The sequence below is a fragment of the Solanum dulcamara genome, chromosome 6 (assembly GCF_947179165.1).
Source record: "Solanum dulcamara chromosome 6, daSolDulc1.2, whole genome shotgun sequence".
Taxonomy (NCBI): Eukaryota; Viridiplantae; Streptophyta; class Magnoliopsida; order Solanales; family Solanaceae; genus Solanum; species Solanum dulcamara.
In genome coordinates this window covers 12,543,875-12,563,107 of record NC_077242.1, presented here as the reverse complement: position 1 = coordinate 12,563,107, position 19,233 = coordinate 12,543,875, and the positions used below count along the sequence as shown (strand labels likewise).

General features: G+C 33.4%; 1 protein-coding gene across 1 annotated transcript; it reads right to left on the bottom strand.

The window, feature by feature from the left end:
* Positions 1 to 8,342: 8,342 nt before the first annotated feature.
* Positions 8,343 to 15,458, bottom strand: LOC129892212 (acetyl-CoA acetyltransferase, cytosolic 1-like). The gene is made up of 15 exons (XM_055967768.1): positions 15,333 to 15,458; positions 13,951 to 14,012; positions 12,861 to 12,959; positions 12,578 to 12,751; positions 12,358 to 12,463; positions 11,650 to 11,788; positions 11,133 to 11,210; positions 10,959 to 11,024; positions 10,486 to 10,571; positions 9,887 to 9,986; positions 9,654 to 9,764; positions 9,533 to 9,574; positions 9,195 to 9,281; positions 8,933 to 9,038; positions 8,343 to 8,533 (listed from the first exon to the last, which is right to left on the bottom strand). The coding sequence occupies exons 2-14, from the start codon at positions 13,985 to 13,987 to the stop codon at positions 8,949 to 8,951; spliced, it is 1,215 nt and encodes a 404-aa protein (XP_055823743.1). The 5' UTR covers positions 13,988 to 14,012; positions 15,333 to 15,458; the 3' UTR covers positions 8,343 to 8,533; positions 8,933 to 8,948.
* Positions 15,459 to 19,233: the final 3,775 nt, after the last annotated feature.

Genomic DNA, 19,233 nt, shown 5'->3' with positions numbered 1-19,233 from the left:
TTCTGGTTCCTTTATGGTTTCTGGGAAAATGAGGGGAAACTACAAACCTGGTAATCAACTTAACAAGGGAGGAAACAGTCTTCATTTCAATGGACATACTGCTGCAAAACCTACAAGAGGAGGAGTTAGCCAGAGGTTCAAGCAGAGGAGAGCAAAATACAATTCTAATGTTTCTTGTACTTATTGTAAGAAGACAGGACATGTGCATGATGACTGCTTCAGACTTCATGGTTTCCCTGAAGATTTTGAATTCACCAAGTCCAAAGAGTATGGACACAATATCAGAGGAAATGCTGCTATAGGAAATGAAGAAACTGAGGACATGTGCCCCACACTTACTGCTCAATCAAGTCAATTCACCACTAACAAAGGAAACCAATTTAGCAAAGAACAATATAATGAAATAGTACAGCAGGTACTAAAGGAAATGAAACTTTGCCAATCAAGTACATCAGATTCAGCTCTCAATGCCAATGCCATGGCTGGTACTATTCTAAAATATTCAGGTTCATGTTTTGCAGTATATAACACTAGCACCTGGATCATTGATTCAGGGGCATCAGAACATATGTGTTTTAATCCTAATTCCTTTCTAACTCTTAAGCCTTTACCTGCACCATTGAATATAAGTTTGCCCAATTCTTTTAGAATTTCTGTCACACATATAGGAAGTGTTTCTGTTCATCCTAATCTGACTCTGAACAATGTTTTGCTTGTCCCAGAATTTAAATACAACTTACTGTCAGTTCATAGATTGTGTGTGCAACTTCAATGTGATCTTTTATTCACTCTTACTGGATGTGTGTTACAGGACCCTTTCCTGAGGAAGGAACAAGTTTTTGGTGAAGTAGGGGATGGACTCTACCTACTCAAGCCTACTAAATTAGAGCCAAGCCAAGTCAAGGAAGCTTTTTCTATTCAAAAAGGAGGAAACTCCATAGTTCCTAGGGAAGTAGTTTCAGTTTCAAAGGCAGTGACTACAAATAGTGTTCCTAGTCCTATTTTAGTGTCCAATACAGAATGTAAAAACTCTTCTGTTAGTGTGCATGCAAACACTATTTCTAATGTAAGATTGTGGCACATCAGACTAGGGCACCTGCCTTTTCCAGTAATGAAGAATTTAAATTTCATTCAATTTCCTTCTTGCTCAAATTATGTGTGTCCTATATGTCCTCAAGCTAGACAAAGTAGATTCCCTTTCCCATTGAGTTTCATCAAAACACAGAGAATGTTTGAATTAATTCACATTGACACTTGGGGTCCTTTTAAGGAAGCTACTTACAATGATTATTCCTATTTTTTAACCATAGTGGATGACTATAGCAGGGGGACATGGACTTTTCTCCTGAAAACTAAATCTAATGCATTTCCAGTTCTCAAGGATTTCTTGTCAATGGTAGAAAGACAATTTGAAGTCAAAGTTAAAAGAATAAGATCAGATAATGCCTTAGAGCTTGGAAAAGGATCACTAGAGGCTGCTTATCTCAAATCAACAGGGATCATTCATGAGACATCTTGTGTAGCAACACCTCAACAAAATGGAATTGTTGAGAGGAAGCATAGACATCTTTTGGAAATGGCAAGGGGGTTATATTTCCAGTCTAGACTTCCTATTCAATACTGGGGTGAGTGTATACTCACTGCCACTCATATCATTAACAGATTGCCTACTAAGGTCTTGATGAACAAATCCCCATATCAAGTTCTTTTCAGAAAAGCACCATCCTACAACAATTTTAAGTGTTTTGGATGTTTATGTTTTGTTTCCAGTCTAGCACAAAACAGAGGCAAATTTCAACCTAGAGCTAAAACATGTGTTTTTTGGGAATATCCTCAAACTCAAAAAGGGTATAAAGTTCTGGACATGGAAACCAGGAAGGTGTTTGTTTCTAGGAATGTAAAGTTTCATGAAGAGTACTACCCTTTTGCCAAAGTCTCTAATTCAGGTGGGAATCTTTTTCCACTTTTTGACCTTGCTGCTGAGTCCCCACAACCTATCTCTACTTCATCACCTGTTACATCATCACCCTCATTCACACCCTCACCCAACACTCCTAGTTTTTCTTCAGATTCCCCATCTACTTCTCAACTCTCTCCTCATACTGCATCTTCTGGTCCATCTTCTGATTCTCATGATCTTCCACCATCCAATCCTACAATTCATCCTATATCCACTAGACAATCAACCAGAATTAAACAACCACCTGCTTACCTTCAAGATTTCATCTGCAACAGCATCCAGCTGACTGATGTTACAAGTTCTTGCTTCATTAATCCCACAACACCAACCTCTTTCTCCTTTGCATCTCTATCTCTTTCCAACCAGACTCTTCTTCAATCTTTTTCACAAATTTCAGAGCCTACAAGTTATGCTGAGGCAAGCCAACACCCTGGTTGGATAAAAGCAATGGAAGCTGAACTTCAAGCCCTGCAAGACAATAAGACATGGTCAGTAATGGAATTGCCTGCAGGGAAGAAATCTTTGCCCTGTAAATGGGTATTTAAAGTGAAACATAAATCAGATGGCTCCATAGAAAGACTGAAAGCCAGGTTGGTTGTAAGGGGGGATGTTCAACAAGAAGGCATAAATTTCACTGAAACTTTTTCCCTAGTGGTCAAAATGACCACTATTAGATGTCTCCTCGCAGTTGCTATAAAGAAAGGTTGGAGAGTGTCTCAACTTGATGTCAATAATGCTTTTTTACATGGAGAATTACAAGAGGAGGTATATATGAGATTTCCAGCAGGTTTGAAACCTCCTTCACCTAGGCATGTTTGTCTTCTCAAGAAGTCTTTATATGGTCTTAAGCAAGCATCTCGACAGTGGTATGCTAGGCTTGCTGGAGCTTTGAGTTTCAAAGGATATACTAGTTCTTTAAATGACTATTCTTTGTTTTTCAAGACTACTGGTGGTCTTATCTCTATTATCGCAGTCTATGTGGATGACATTTTACTCACAGGGGATGCTATTTCCGAAATCATTGCTGTTACTCATTTTCTTAATGCTGAATTCAAAGTCAAAATGTTGGGTGATATCAACTATTTTCTGGGTATGGAAATCATCAGGGATGCCTCGGGCTTCATCATCAGTCAACGACAATTTACTATGAATCTTCTTAAGGATTTTGACTGTACTGGTTCAAGTGTAACCTCACCTCTTGACCCTTATATGAAGTTGCAAGCTGATGATGGACCTTTACTGGACAACCCCACTGAATATCGGCATTTAGTTGGCAAATTAAATTATTTGACTCATACCAGACCTGATCTCTCCTATGCAGTTCTGTGCCTTAGTCAATACATGCAGCGGCCTTGTCTTTCACATTTCTCCGCTGCTCAGAGGGTGCTTCGTTATCTTAGAAAAGATCCAGGCCAAGGTATTCTTCTATCATCTACGCCCTCTTTTGATCTACTTGCTTTTTGCGACGCCGACTGGGCTTCCTGCAAGGACAGTCGGAGATCAGTTAGTGGTTTCTTCATTACACTAGGAGGTGCTCCTATTTCATGGAAATCAAAGAAACAGATGTCTATTTCCCTCTCCTCTGCCGAAGCAGAGTATAGATCGATGCGACGAGTTACAGCGGAGCTTACCTGGTTGGTGCGCCTCCTGGATGACCTCTCCTCTCCTCCTTCTCTTCCTATTCCACTTCATTCTGATAGCCAGGCAGCTCTTCATATCGCTCGGAATCCTGTCTTCCATGAACGCACGAAACACGTTGATTTGGATTGTCATTTCGTGCGTCAACAGTTTATCTCCGGTTTGATTTCGCTTCACTTTGTTCCTTCTCACCATCAGCTTGCCGATCTATTTACCAAGCCTCTCTCTGGGGCTTCTCACCGTGAGCTCATGACCAAGTTGGGTGTTATGACTCTTCCCCCCAACTTGAGGGGGGATGTTGGCATACAACCATCTCTGAAGCAAGATGAAGATGAAGAAGATGAAGAGAAAAATGAAAGAAGAAGAAGAAGGAAATGACTCTTCAGCTTCAAACTTCTTCAGCTTCAAACTTCATCTTCAGAGAAATGAAGCGACAGTTCAGAAGACTTCCAGAGTCTTCTTGTATGTGTCCAAGGTAGTGGACACAATTCATCAGGACCGTTGATTTCCAAAGTGTGCATCAAAGCCATTGAATATATGAGATTGCATCACAGCCATTCAATGTCCAAGATTGTATCACAGCCATTGAAAATAGTTTGATCAATTAAATCTGAGCCATACACCTCAGTCTAGTGAAACCTGTACATAGAAACAAAATTAGTTAGTTTGTTATCCTTTTGACCAATAAGAAGAGCACAAATATGTATAGAATTTTATTTTATTTAATAGTTTATTCATTAGGTATTTTGTATAAATAGGGACAGATAGATTATGCAATGATATACAGAAAATTCCCAAAATCTCGTAGCTCTTCATTTTGATTTCTAACACAAAGCAAAAGAGTACAATCTATATATCCTAATTATATCCATCAAAATAATACATTACAATGCTAAACAACACAAAATATTATGAAATAATATAATAACGACCATCGATCCATAACAAGATGAATAGTCATGTTTCTATTTTAGAAAAAAAGAATTAGTTGCATGTGATATTTAAGTAGCGAATCTATAGAAAATAATGTCATTTATCCCACAAAAATAAAAATAATAAAATTTGCGTATATTTTATTTTTATCATACCCTCTTATATAATTACATAATATATTATTATTTGTTTGTTATTGATATTTACTTCAAATTCTCAAGTCCATAAACGTAATGCATTTGATGTATTTATTTATTGATTTGGTGACTCATACCATAATTAATCTATTAGTATTTAGTAGTGGAGGTGCTCGAACAATAAAGCAAGCTTCACTTATCTTAATTCCACATAAATGCGAAAATTAATATTATTCAAATTCTTGTCAACTACATGGTGAGAACAATCTATTTATGAAAGGCAGACCCAACTTTGTATATTGTACAATCATACAGAAAATTTGCCGTCTTAAATTAATATATTGTTATTTATTAAAGAATTAATTTAAATAGTTATTCATTAAAGCGCTTAATTAAAAATTTATGCATATTACTTGTTAGAAATTGTTAGAAAAAGTAAACAGAAAATCAGATCGACTATTTGATAAAGATCACTTAATTATTTAAGTTCTTTCCACTTAATTTATAAGAAGGAGATAAAGCTTTGCTTAACAGTATTGTTAAAATTTGTATATATACATACAGTTCAAAATTATGAGACAATGAATATGACCAATAATATGTAAGATCCTAGATATCGAGTTTGAGTCAGGTAAATAGATTAAAAAAAATTGTAGAAAATATTTCTTCCTTTTATGCAATAGAATTTCGATTAATCGATTCAAAATAATTTCAAATATCAAATAATTATAAATAAAAAAAATTAAAATGTGTGATTGCATTTCAACTTCCTTGCGCATATAAGGCAATTAGAGACATGAGAAGCATTATGTATTAGCATGATTAAGAAAAGGTAATTGGTGTGATTTGGGAACTATTGCATAGAAACAAGTTTAATTTATTCAGTGCGTGTCTGAAGGTTAGCGACGGCGGGTTTTCTAAGATTTTCAAAAAAGAAAACGTAGTCCAATATACGAAATATATGTGTTCATGCAGGGTTCATGAAAGGATTCCACTTCAAGAGAATATGATATAAGATAGGTTACTCTAACACAAACAACAGTATATAGTTAATTTTGTATTTTGAAATCATGACTTATAAATACAAAAATAATTTTATTATTACTTCAAAACTAGGATATTATAATGTCAATTGTCATCATGATACGCATGGTGCAAAATTGTGTTGGAAACCCCCAGAAAGATTGCATAGCTGGAAAATAAGAGTTGAGGCCAAGGTAGTGAATAGTGTGGCTCAATATATATATATATATTGTACAAGTTGATAGGCCATAAAATAGTTTTATGGAATTAATTGGTCTCTTTACAACTGGATTCTCCTTGTTTTGTTACCACTTTCTTGGAGTAATTTAACACTTTGATTTTTTACTTCAATGACATAGAAATTTGCTATTCAAGTCTGCAATTCTGTATCATACACTATATATATATATATTGTCCAAGTTGATAGGCCATAAAATAGTTATGGAATTAATTGGTCTCTTTACAACTGGATTCTCCTGTTTTGTTATCACTTTCTTGGAGTAATTTAACACTTTGATTTATTACTTCAATGACATAGAAATTTGTTATTTAAGTATATATATATGGTGATGCTTGTGTTTTTCTATGGACAACTCATACTTAGCTGGCTAAAATTATGATTTGTATTCCTATGGTTCTACACTAGCCGCTATTTTCATCGATAATTCCAAAATAGTGTGTACAAGAAGTTAGAATATTTGTTTATTTGAACATTCAAATAAGTTCTTTAAGGGCTTGTTGGAGTACTGTAAGCGGGCCGCTAGCTAGGTTTGAGAGGGTTCATTTAAAAAAAATTGGCAAAAAATTACGTTATATATATATGGTTAAAATTATTATTTATGTATATATAATAGATGTTAACCCTCTTCGGCTTCTTCATATGTTAATATATTCATGTTTGAGCCACTTTAATGAAACTTCTTCATGTGTTAATATATTTATGTTTGAGCCACTTTAATAAAAATTATGTCTCCGTCATTGTTCGTAAGTCATTAATAAACGTCATGAAAAAAGCAGGTATATTTATTGCTCCGTCCACTTTTACTTGTTCTACATACTGGAAACAGATGCTAATTTTTACTTATTCAGTTTTAAAAACCAAGAGATAATTTATCATTTATTTTCTAATTTACACTTATTATTAACTATAGTTATTTTTCAAAACATTAAATTTATAATTATATTCAAACATTGATCCAATAAAATTGTCATTTTATTTTTTATTTCTTAATAAATGTGTTAAATGAATACTCGACAAGTAAAAAATACTCTATTGCAAGATGTTGACATAATTTTTTCTGACCACACAGTAGGCAACTATGAACATGTATTAGTAAACTTTAAGTACGTCCCAAAGTTGAAAAGTAAATGGCCCTTACATTGGTTTGATAAGCTTTGTCCAAGTGTCTTCACTATAACACAGTCTCAGCATTCAATTGTACAGCAAAATCACAGAAAGATTAATCATGATAACTTTGGAAGACCAAAAGGGCTGGTAAGTTGAAAGCCCGCCTAGAATTGTGATCAATGATATGCAATTCTTTGAAAACCTCAACCTTTTTAGCTAAAAAGTAAACTAATTTAATCTAATTGGTAAATAGATCTGAGTCAGAACCTATATATCTTGGTAAGTCATCTTCAATTTGAAATGGTATTAAAATCTCCTCTTGATCCTCCCAACTAGGGCTGTACAGGGCAAACCGATAAACCGCACCAAATCGACAAACCGAACCAAACCGGAAAAAAAACCCGACTAGTGGTTTGGTTTGACTTGGTTTGGTGTTTGGAAAAAAAACCCGACCATTATAGGGTTGGTTTGGTTTTAACTAAAAAAAGTCAAACCGAACCCAAACCAACCCGATTATAGATATACTACTTTTAAATTATGTTATACATAAAAATATTTATTAAAATGTAATTTATAAATATTTTTTTAAAATTTTTCATAATTTTTGTTTTCTTTCTTACATTTATATTTGGACTTGAGAAGGTCATCTAAATAATATACAAAAAAAAAACATCTTATAAAGTTATATTATAAAGTTAAAACTTCAAACAATGTTCTGCCTCCATCTTATATGTTGATATTTTGTACTAGAACTCTTTTTAAGAAGCACTGCTCTGTGCTTTTTATTAGATACTATGAAAAATCCGAAAAACCCGAAAAAACCCGAAAACCCGAAAAAACTCGAAAAACCCGAGAAAAATTGATATCGAAAAACCCGACTTTTATTGGTTTGGTTTGGTTTATAGATTTAATAACCCGACACAAATGGTTTGGTTTGGTTTGTAAAAAATCCGAACCAACCCGGTCTATGTACACCCCTACTCCCAACATAACTAGAAAAAAGAAATCTACTAGATCAAGGCATAAGTTGGCTTATTATTAAATTTTAGGTTTATTAGCTTAAGCAACTTCACTTAACCATGCCTACAGCGATATAGTGGTTGACAGAACAAGTGATTTATGAAGTTGCTTTTTGGGGAACATCCCGGGAAACCTGCAGCTGCTACCCTTCCCATATGCACTGGGAAGTCATCTCAAAGTTAGTAACTCAATCTCCTATGCCCTTTGGACATGAAAATAGTGAAGTGCTGGGAAAAATTCCAACAGAAATGATGAAATCAGGGGGAGGGAGATATGTCGCTACTTTGAGAAGAACCTGATCAGCTTCCATTTATTTTTGAATAATACAACTGCTTAAATTAACATTACAAAGGAAAGGAAAAAAAAGAAAGAAAACCAATAAGTAGAAATTGCAGTGTCATCTCTGGCTGAAGCGCCCTGCCAGATCTAATCCGTTGCAAGCATCATCTATCATAAATAGCCCGAAACACTAACCTGCAAAACGAAAGCAATATATACACTAAGGTAACCAAAAATGATCTCAATGCAGCTGAAAGAACTTCAACTTTAGTCCATCTAATATGTCAAGTAAGAAATGTACAGTAACACACATGAACAGGTCCATTGGTTGTGCAGAAATACTAATTGAGGAATAATATGAGCTTATACAACCCTAGGATTAAGGCTACAGTCCGAAACGAGATTTTAATGGAATTATCATCTTTTGTGGTCATCTCATTGAACAACCCTTAGATACTATTCCAATTCTAATTAATCATTGTTGTCCAGTTAAACGATCTACCAAGAACACCTCTGAATTCCGTAGAATAGCATACATTCAATATCACATTGGTAGACTACATTCTCAAATGAGTTTCCAATCTTCGGACTTACCAAAAAGAAAAAAGGATTACACAAGCTCTAGGACAAGGGCTGAGGCACCTCCTCCTCCATTGCAAACACCAGCAGCTCCATATTTGCCATTTTTCTGTCTCAGCACCTGCGAACATTGCATTGGGAAAATAGATGTGAAACAAACATTAAAGGACGATAGATTTCTCAATATTCATGATCAGAAGACAAGATCATATTAGGACATTAAAAGAAACAATCAATTGAACTTAAAACACCAAAACGTTGCAGTAGTGACACGTACCCCGAGAAGTGTAACCAATATACGAGCTCCACTGCATCCAAGAGGATGCCCCAAAGATACAGCCCCACCGTGTACATTAACTTTTTCCTGAGTGAACAAAACAAAAGGTTACTTCATTGTCATGATCATTCCGTGCTTGTTCCACACTAAATAAAGTATCAGAGACCAAATAAGTTACGACTTTATGTTGTCTTATCGTTGTTCCATTTTCATATCAAAGCATATAATCCAAATAGTTTTCTTGAGATAATATACCCCGACTGAGTGTCAAAGTTGACGAGGTTAAAAAAATTTGTATCTCAAGATTAATAAGCATATAGGATAGATAGAGCACTCACTGGATTAAGACCAAGTAGCTTTTGATTTGCAAGAGATACAACCTGCAAGCAAGGTCTGTTAAGGAGGATGCTTACACAAATGAAGCAGGCTAGTTTAAAAGAACTAGGTAAGAGATCATACAGCAAAGGCTTCATTAATTTCATAGTAATCAATCTGAGAAGCCTCTAAGCTAGCACTTTTGATAGCTTTGGGAATTGCTAGAGCAGGTGCAGTTGTGAATAATTCAGGTTCCTGCAAGAGTGTAAGTTTAACCACCAGATAAGGAAAGTAAAAAAGGTAATAACCATTAATTAACCAAAATCTTACATATGGAGTGCTTAAACTCTATTCTCAAATCCATAGATATAAAGTACCTGAGCAGCATCTGCATAGCCTGAAATCTTTCCAATAACATTTAATCCTAGTTTTATAGCCTTCTCTCCACTTACTAAAACCAATGCAGCAGCACCATCACTGAAAATGCAAGATTTATCTTGTCAACAAATTTTACAGAAAAGAAAAACCAAGAATCTCTTGGAACTTGGAAGTTATCATATTCTGATTTCCTGTTCCAAACTTTCAACAAGGAAAAATAAGGAGCAACTTCAATAGCCAGTTCTTATCATGTTTCACTGAATTATTAACATTTCAGGTGAAAGGTGTTCTTAAATAGTATAATAGATGACCTAACTAACTTGACTCCCACTATGGATGCAAAGTGTAAAAAATCACTTTTTAAAAATGAACCAGAAACATAAAGATATAATCATAACTGTAATCAGCGAATCTTTTACAGCTATTGTTTGGGATGCAGTACTTCCAGAGAGAGGAAGTTGGTGCAAGTAAATTTCAGAGTAATTGACCAAGATTGGAGAAGTAGGAAATGCATTTATTTGTTAGGTTAACAAAAAGTTCTTGTTAAACATGTGAGAACAAGAAAAACAGAACATGGTAGAAAATTAAGTCCACGAACCTTATGCTAGAAGCATTACCAGCAGTAACAGTACCATCTTTATCCTTAAAGCTTGGTCGAAGTTTTCTCAATTTTGCACCATCAAACTGGCAAGAAAAACACAGAAATGACGAGTGATGAAGGCAGGAAATTATAGGCACTGTAAATGTATGTGCCTATATCATAACATCATTTGAGTGCCAAAAAAGTAAATTAATATATATTAGCGTTTTAGTACTTGGAAGGCACAAATAAGGAGGTCTATATAGTCAGAATATTCTCTTCATCCCCTTCAATAAGAAACTCTAGTGATTCAGAAATCGCATTTAACTTCATTTTCTAGCTATTCTACTTCACTTCCCATATGGGGGGAGTAGGTCTGAGAGCGGCTAAATTAAGTCTCCAAGAGCGCTCAAGAGAAGATGTAGAGGAGCCCATCCATGTATGCTATTAGTTTTGCGTTGACTAATAAAAAGTCATATTAATGTACTCACCTTTCCTAGACCGTCATCCTTATCAACAATAATGGATGGCTTTCCTCTTCCTCCAGGCACTTCAACCTGCACATTGTCAAAATTCATTAGAACCATTAAATAAACAAACTGCGAAGAACTTGCTTTCTTTGAGTATGGAGAAATATCTAGAGACCAAGCGCTAATAACTTTTACCGGTACAATCTCCCATGCGAAAGCACCAGCTTCCTGAGCAGCAATTCCACGTTCAAAACTTTGAACTGCATAGTCATCCTGCATGTAGAAGAGAGACTTAAGTGCTTGACTCCTTCAGAAAATAAAAGACCAGCAAATCTACATAGTGAATAGCTGAAAACTGAGAGAAAACATAATGATGATTCACTTTGGTTTCCAGATGTGCGTGTGGTAAACAAGTGGAGTAATAGAAAATCAAAATGGTTCAACTTTGCATAGAAATAATAACACAGCATTAGGAAAGAGCGGACCACATGTATCCCAATCTTTCTTGTTTCTCACAGAAGCTTCATCAAATAGTGGTATCAATTATTAAACATCAAAATAACCAAAAACAACGATAAGGAGGAATTGGCATGTAAGTATAAATTAGATAAACAAAGAGTAGAAAAAGCTTTGGTATGTGAAATTAAAGTCAGATCCAAACTTGCAGCACGATGCAAATTAAAGAAAAACAAAGATGTATATAAAGACAAACCTGCTCCTCTCTTGTGATTTTATGATTTTCAGCACATATTTCTGCACAAACTCCCATACCACAATCCTTATAAACATCAGTCAAACCATCTTTAAGCATTCCATCAACAAGACTATCATGTCCAAGACGAGAACCCTTCCTGTGATTATAGGATTGATCAATGAAGGTTATTGATAAAACAGAATTGAAGAACAATATTAAATAATCAGAACTTCTGTAATGGAAAAAATTAGAAGTGACCAGCGCAACAGGTCTACCATATTCCGAACTATACATAAACCATAGAAAACTCAGTGGGGAGAAATGTAAAAATTTATGGCTGATGGGGAACACATCATACAACTCAATGGGGAGAGATCTAAAAAATGTATGACTGACGAGGAACAGATCATAAGCGGGTTTACGTGGAAGCATGAAAAACTGGTTAACAGGAAAATAAGCTGGCTTTGTATTTGTTGATTAAGCGTGTTAAGATTTCGGAAAAACACATGTACACTGTTGAAGCACAAAAAGGGTAGGTTCGAAGTTGTAGACAGATTATAAAATGTGACTTGGAATGTCGCAAAAAAACAGCATCACTCTTCCTAAAGTCTGTGACTCGAAAAATATATCATCTTGTATCACTATCCTTCTTTGCTAAGGGAGACTGAGGAGCTTCTTAAAAGAAATTGTATTATCACAGATATTCAACTTTTGAAGAATGCAAACCTTGCTTCTGCAATGTATTTGGGAACATTGGACATGTTTTCCATTCCACCAGCCACAACCACCTCATTGATGCCCAACTGGATACTTTGAGCTGCAAGTATAGTTGCTGCAAAGCCATATAAAATTATATATTGTCAAAAACAAATACCTCTTTCACTCTCATAGTAGTTAAAAGGAGGGAGAGGTCTCCAGGAGATAAATACAACAGGAAGGTGCATACCTTTCAATCCAGATGCACAAACTTTGTTCACAGTCGTGCAAATCACCGTATTGGGTAGTCCTGCACCCAATGCGGCTTGCCTAGCAGGAGCCTGCCCCAGATTTGCACTAAGGACATTTCCAAAGAAGACTTCTTCTACTAGTGATGGATCAACATTTGCTTTCTTAAGAGCACCTAAAGTTCAACCAACAGAGAGATTAATATAAACTCAAAGATATTATGGTTGCCAGTCAATTGGGTTTTCCATAATGAAATAACTACGTAACAATAGCTAGAGTCCTACCCGCAATGGCTATTGATCCAAGTTTTGTCGCTGGCAAGGAGGAAAGAGAACCAAGGAAGCTCCCCATTGGAGTACGGGCAACACCAACAATGCAAACATCTGTTCACATTAAATCACAAATAATGAGCAATTATCGGAAAGCACGGATTGGGAAACTTTTTTCACGACATAGCAACCCAAAATCTAGAAAAACCAACATCCAACTATACTGCACCAATTTATCTGATAAAAGAACATCGAAGGAAAGTTTAATGAAATACTGTCTTTGCCAATGCAGACAATATCAATCAATCATCAATAGGCTGTTCTGTAGCGGGAATCCCAGCAGAAAATTTATAGTTTTGAAAACTAGAAAAATGTGCTACCAGTTTTGGACACTCCGTTTTACATAAAATAACAGTAGGAAGAGCATTCCACGCTAAAAGTTTAAACTAGAGATTATCTAAAGGGTAGCCCGGTGCACTAAAGCTCCCGCTATGCGCAGGGTCCGGGGAAGTAACTGAAACTACAAGTTAACCTTGCAATGTGCATTTGAAGCTTTTTCATTTTGTGAACAACTATCCAACTGACCATACAAAATCAAGACTTTCCAAATGAAATCTACATATAGGAGCAAAAACTAAAGTCAGATTTAATGATGTCTCATGGTAAGACTGACTTATAGCGATGCTCACAGTTTCAGTTTGTTGTTGAAATAAAGAGACAGATAAAAGAGATTCATTTTCCTCTTTATCTAAAGAAGACAATATCCTCCAAAAAGAAAAGCAATTGCTTATTTCCTAATGGCTGTCTACAGAAAGCTAGTTTTTAATGATTTTCTTTTTCTAATTGAAAATTTTAATGAAGAAATCAAACATAAAAATGGACAAAACACTAAGTTCTTGCTTAAGCATAAAAAGTTATTATTTGCATGCAAATTTTCTAAGGACCAAAGAACACCCCTGTTACTAATAAATGGTCAACATGAAAATCATTTTTGCAAAGAACATAGTGCTGCTTCATACTGGAGTCAAAGCATCAACAAATCGATTTGCTATCTTTACATCAAATAAAGATTCTAGGTTCGGTACTAAGAGAGCAAAAGTGTTACCTGTAGGTTTGATGGCATCTGCTGCTGCTGGAGCCATTGTGAATATGTATGAAAATGGATGTCTGTTTCATTCAAAACCAATCAGGGGTCTCTTTCTATTAACAAAAGAAATCACAACACCACCAACACACAAAAATTGTATTGACCCAAATATCGCGAAATTTCAGATTATTATATCAAATCATAGTATAAACAATGGAAAATGTAGCCTCAAGCCCTCAACTACAACACATCTACTATACTATCTCTGCCAAAGATATTTTAATAGATTAAGAGCCCGTTTGGATGGGCTTTACCCTTTTTAGCTTTTACATGTGTTTGCCTAATGCTAACTTTAAGCCATAAAGTTCTTAAATCAATCAAAAATGAAAAGTTAGGATTCCTAACTTTTTTTTTCTAAGTGCTTAAAGTAATTTTCTTTGACCGTGGAAATTATTTTATATCTCTTATATTTTAACTATATTCCCAAACTATCATTTTTATTCTTTTTAACCCTAAAATTCACATCATTTTCCTCATTTAAGCACTTTTATCCAAACACCAAACGGGCTCTAAATCAGCACCATCAAGCCATTTCAATGAGACAGAAAACGTGGATGACACTGTTTGACGTAAGCCCAAGTAACTAGTGAACAAAAGCAAAAAAAAAATTGTGAAATTTGTCTTAAAACAATTTTTTTCCCTAATTCCTTGATGCCAAGGGTGTGATCGGTATGGAAGAAAACATTTCCAATTTCCCATTTATCGTTGATCAAAATTTTTGGAAGATATTTTCTTCGGGAAAATAAACTACAAGAAAAATGAGAAAAATAACTTCGACAAAAATAGGAAAACAAGTTGAACAAGTAGCACTCCACCTCGATTGAGTCATCCCCACCCTCCAACACAACTCGTCTCTACCCCTGACCTCCACCTCTCACATAGTGTTTGTCTAAATTATTATAAAAATATTTTTAACATAAATATTTTTTACACAATAAAATTACTAAGAAACCCAGTTATTTTCCTGGAAAAAAATAAATTCTAGACAACATTTCCTTCATACCGAACACACCTAAATGAGACTTGAGAAATAGCGCTCATCAAACAAATGACTATGGAAAAGAAGATGAAACAGAAATAGTGGCAATATTCGATCTAGAAAATGCTCAAATGATTCACCAAATACTGTAAATCCATAGACTGATATACGCCTCACCTGATTCGATCGCAGATCTAAACTAGAAAAAAAAAATCAAAATTCTAGAATGAACTTGCATGGAAATTAGTATAAATTTGGAAAGTAAAATACAAAATACAGTAAAAATCAACAAAGAAAAAAAAGAAGAACAACATGAGATGGAAACAGAAAAATGTTGATCATGAAGATTGAAGTGAAATACCTCTGAAGTTGAAGGAGATTCCGAGAAAGTGAGTGCAAGTTAAATGTGCATTTCACAGGGAAGAGGATGAGCTATTTATAGATGGCCCAGTGACCGGTCGGTCTGTTCTGTTCCTAGACCGGCTTTATTGACTCATCCATTTCATTTTTGTTTTTAAAGTACTTAAGAAAGTAATAATAAACGAGGCGTTAATAAATTTCGACATGTTTTATGAAATTATTTTATTTTTTATTTGATAATATGTGTAATTTTAATCTCAAAATTATTTTATTTTGTTATTGTAATATAAATAGTATAATAAGTTATCTCGTATAAAAGGTAAATAAAATAATTTCATATAATATCCTTATACATCTAATTACACCAAATAAAACCCTTAAATCTCTATAACAAAACTTTTGTTATACCAATAATAAATTTATTAGTTCTTATGTTCTTTTTTAATATTACTAGATAAGCAAAAATTATTATTCATAAAGTATTTATATATATAATTTAGATAAATACTTTCTCAACAACAACAAATTTAGTGAAATGTCACTAAGGTTTGGAAAGATATAGTATATGCAGATCTTATCACTACCTCATAGAGATAAATAGGTTGTTTCTGAATAACTCTCGGCTCAAGTGCATCAAACTCAAGTAAAATGAAAAGAAAACAATAAAGAATTAATAAGAAAAACTGTGTAAATCTATACGAAAAAGCGTTAAAATAGTAAAATATTAATAATCATACACAATAACTATACGTGACAAGAATTGCAAGGGTACGACTAGTACTACCATAAACACTAACAAGCCTAACATTCGCAAGTCAAGATACCCTCCTCCTCCTATCCCCTACCCTAACCTGTGACCTCTACACCTTCCTATTTAGAGTCATGTCCTCGATAATATGAAATTGCATCATATCTTGTGTAATCACCTCTTCCCAATACTTATTCGGCCTACCTCTACCCCTCCACGAATCCCTAATAACCAGTCTCTCACACCTCCTCACTAGAGCGTCGGCACACTTCCTCCAAACATACGTGAACCATCTCAATTTCGCTTATCTCGTTTTGTCCGCTACAGAGGACACTCTTACCTTTTCCCGAATAACCTCATTCCTAATCTTATCGCTTCTCGTATGCCTATACATCCATCTCAACATTCGCATCTCTGCAACATGCATCTTTTGAACATGTGAGTGCTTGACTGGCCAGTACTCCACCACGTACAACAAGGACGGTCTAACCACCAATTTTTAGAACTTACCCTTAAGTTTAGGTGGTACCTTCTGATCACACAAAACTCTAGAGGCAAGCCTCCATTTCATCTATGTCGTCTTAATACGATGCGTGACATCCTTTTCAAAATAAGTGAATTTTTGAGGCAATACACACCCATTAAAAAAAGACATAAATTGAATATCACTTTTCACTTTCGCTCTTTTAATTATTCTCAAACTATTCTTAAAATTATAAATAATTCAAAGTAAAATTATAAATATGAACAATTAACTCTCTTAAAATTATCACCTAAAAATTATAAATAAAAGAAAAAAATCAAAAACAATTCAATAATTCTGTTGAACTTTGAACAATTCACCTATTTTATTTTGAATTACTCAAAAATGCACTTATTTTGGCTGGAGTATTATATATGAGACGAGAGTGATCGAGAATTGGTAGGTGGGGTCAATGATTGGAGGCGGACACGAGAATGGGATATTGAAGTTGAAGTGTACAAGTTATTTGTTTCATTATTAAGAAATTTATTTCCATTTCCTAGAAAAAACAAAAAAAAAAAATTCTCTACCAAACACACTGTTGTTTAATTTCTCAATTTGTAACGAAGTAGAAGTTTGTTTGATTTTTCATTTTACATTGTTCCTAAATTTTATTTTTGAGGGAATCTGAGAGAAAATATTTTTTAAAGTGTCGTTTGACTCCAAATAATTTTTAAAAAAAAATTAAGAAAAAATTAAAAATTAGTATTTGGCCATATAATTTGTTATTATTTGGTAAATATATTTAACAAATATCTCAAGTTTTCAAGTTCTAGAAAAAACTAGAACTTGGAAAGTTTTAAAAATTTAAAAATTGTCCAGACTTTTATATTTTATAAAAACACTCATTATTTATTAATTTTAATTAATATTTATATACTAACTTATTTCATTAATGTGGTCAACCAACACCATTAAATAATATCTCTAACAATTATGTTATAAGGTTTTTTTAATGGAACATGTTCATTATAAAATAATAACACACATTTATAGATATTTTAAATTTTTTTTAGCACTTACGAATATAAAATAATGTTTTTTTAAATATTTAAATATTTTTAAACATTTATAGTTAAACGCATGATGAAATTTCTCCCAAAATTATTTGCCAAAATATTTAAAAACTTGAGGCGAAATGCTAGCTTAGTTGCGTATGTAATATAAGTGAATAGTACCAAATTTATGTTACAGTTGCACGTGAACTTTGAAAGTTACTCCGCCATGATTAAAAAAAAAAACTTTAAAAAAATAAAAATAAATAAATAAATATATATATACTTTCACAAAGACAAAGAAAGAGATTTTTCTTTTGGGGGAATCTTGGTAGTAGTTCTGTCCGCAACTAAAATTTTCATTGTATTAGTGAAAAATTAATTTTATATTGTAATTTTCTTCGTCTTTTTCTATTTCTTAATTTAAATTCGTCTTTTTCTATTTCTTAATTTAAAGGAAAAATAAATAAATATACTTCTCAATTTTATAATTTAAAAGAGTATATTATTATTTAAAAAATAATGTATATATACATTCGATGTCTAAGAAAGGATGCGTATTTAGTTTTTTCGTTAACAGAACTATATTAGGAATTTAAAAAAATTAAAATCAATTTTTTAATTTCAAAAATTTTATATGGCTTTAAAAAAATATTAATTCACCCATTTTTTATCCCTTCAGACTCGATCCCTCTTCGACTTAGTCATAAAATGAATTTGGGTTGGATTTGAATATAAGTGAAATTGATTATTTTTTCAGTTGGATCCAATCTAGGTCAAATTCGGAGGGATAAAATAAAAGAATTTTTTTTACAAATAGCAAATATTAAGCCTTAAATAGTACTCCTTAGCTATACTTTCACTATATATGTGAAATAGCAATATTTTAATTTGTTACCCATTGAATTTCTATATGCTTTCGTCAGTTATATACAAAAAACATATACAAATAACTAATTTAGGTAAATCATGGAATAAAATTAATCTAACTTGGTAAGAATGAATGAAATCACTCTCATATCATTGCAGTTACATGCAGGACTCTGAAATTCAGTTTACCTTCATTCAAACTCCTTGAATCTGAAAAACCCTTCGGATCACGTTGTTTTTTATCGAAAATTCAAAATCGCTAATTAATTTGGAGCAGCTCATCCTTATCATTCAAGAATAATACAAAGACGGTGTTGCATCTATGAAGACTATTGAAATCGAAAAGTCTCAATTGTTCACCACCCGAATTCAAACAAGTATTTTCTCAAAAAACTCATTGAATTTACAAAGAATTAATTGATAGATTAAATTTAGAAATTTTATTTTGATACAAATTTAATAATATGATAGTGTTGATTGACTAATTGCATCAGATAATTGATTGGAATAAATACTTGATAATTTGTATGAATACAAATTAGCTTGGAATTTTAAATTGGTATGATCTCTAATTTATATTGTACGCAAGTTGGTATGATCCGTAATATATTTTGGATATCATACACGATATTGGTAATTTGTATATTTATTGCTTATAGTCGGTAACTTTATATTGGATATAGAGTATAATTATATATTGAATACAAATTAGTTGATACTTGAATACTGAATATAAATTAATTGATACAAATTAGTTTTTTAAAAT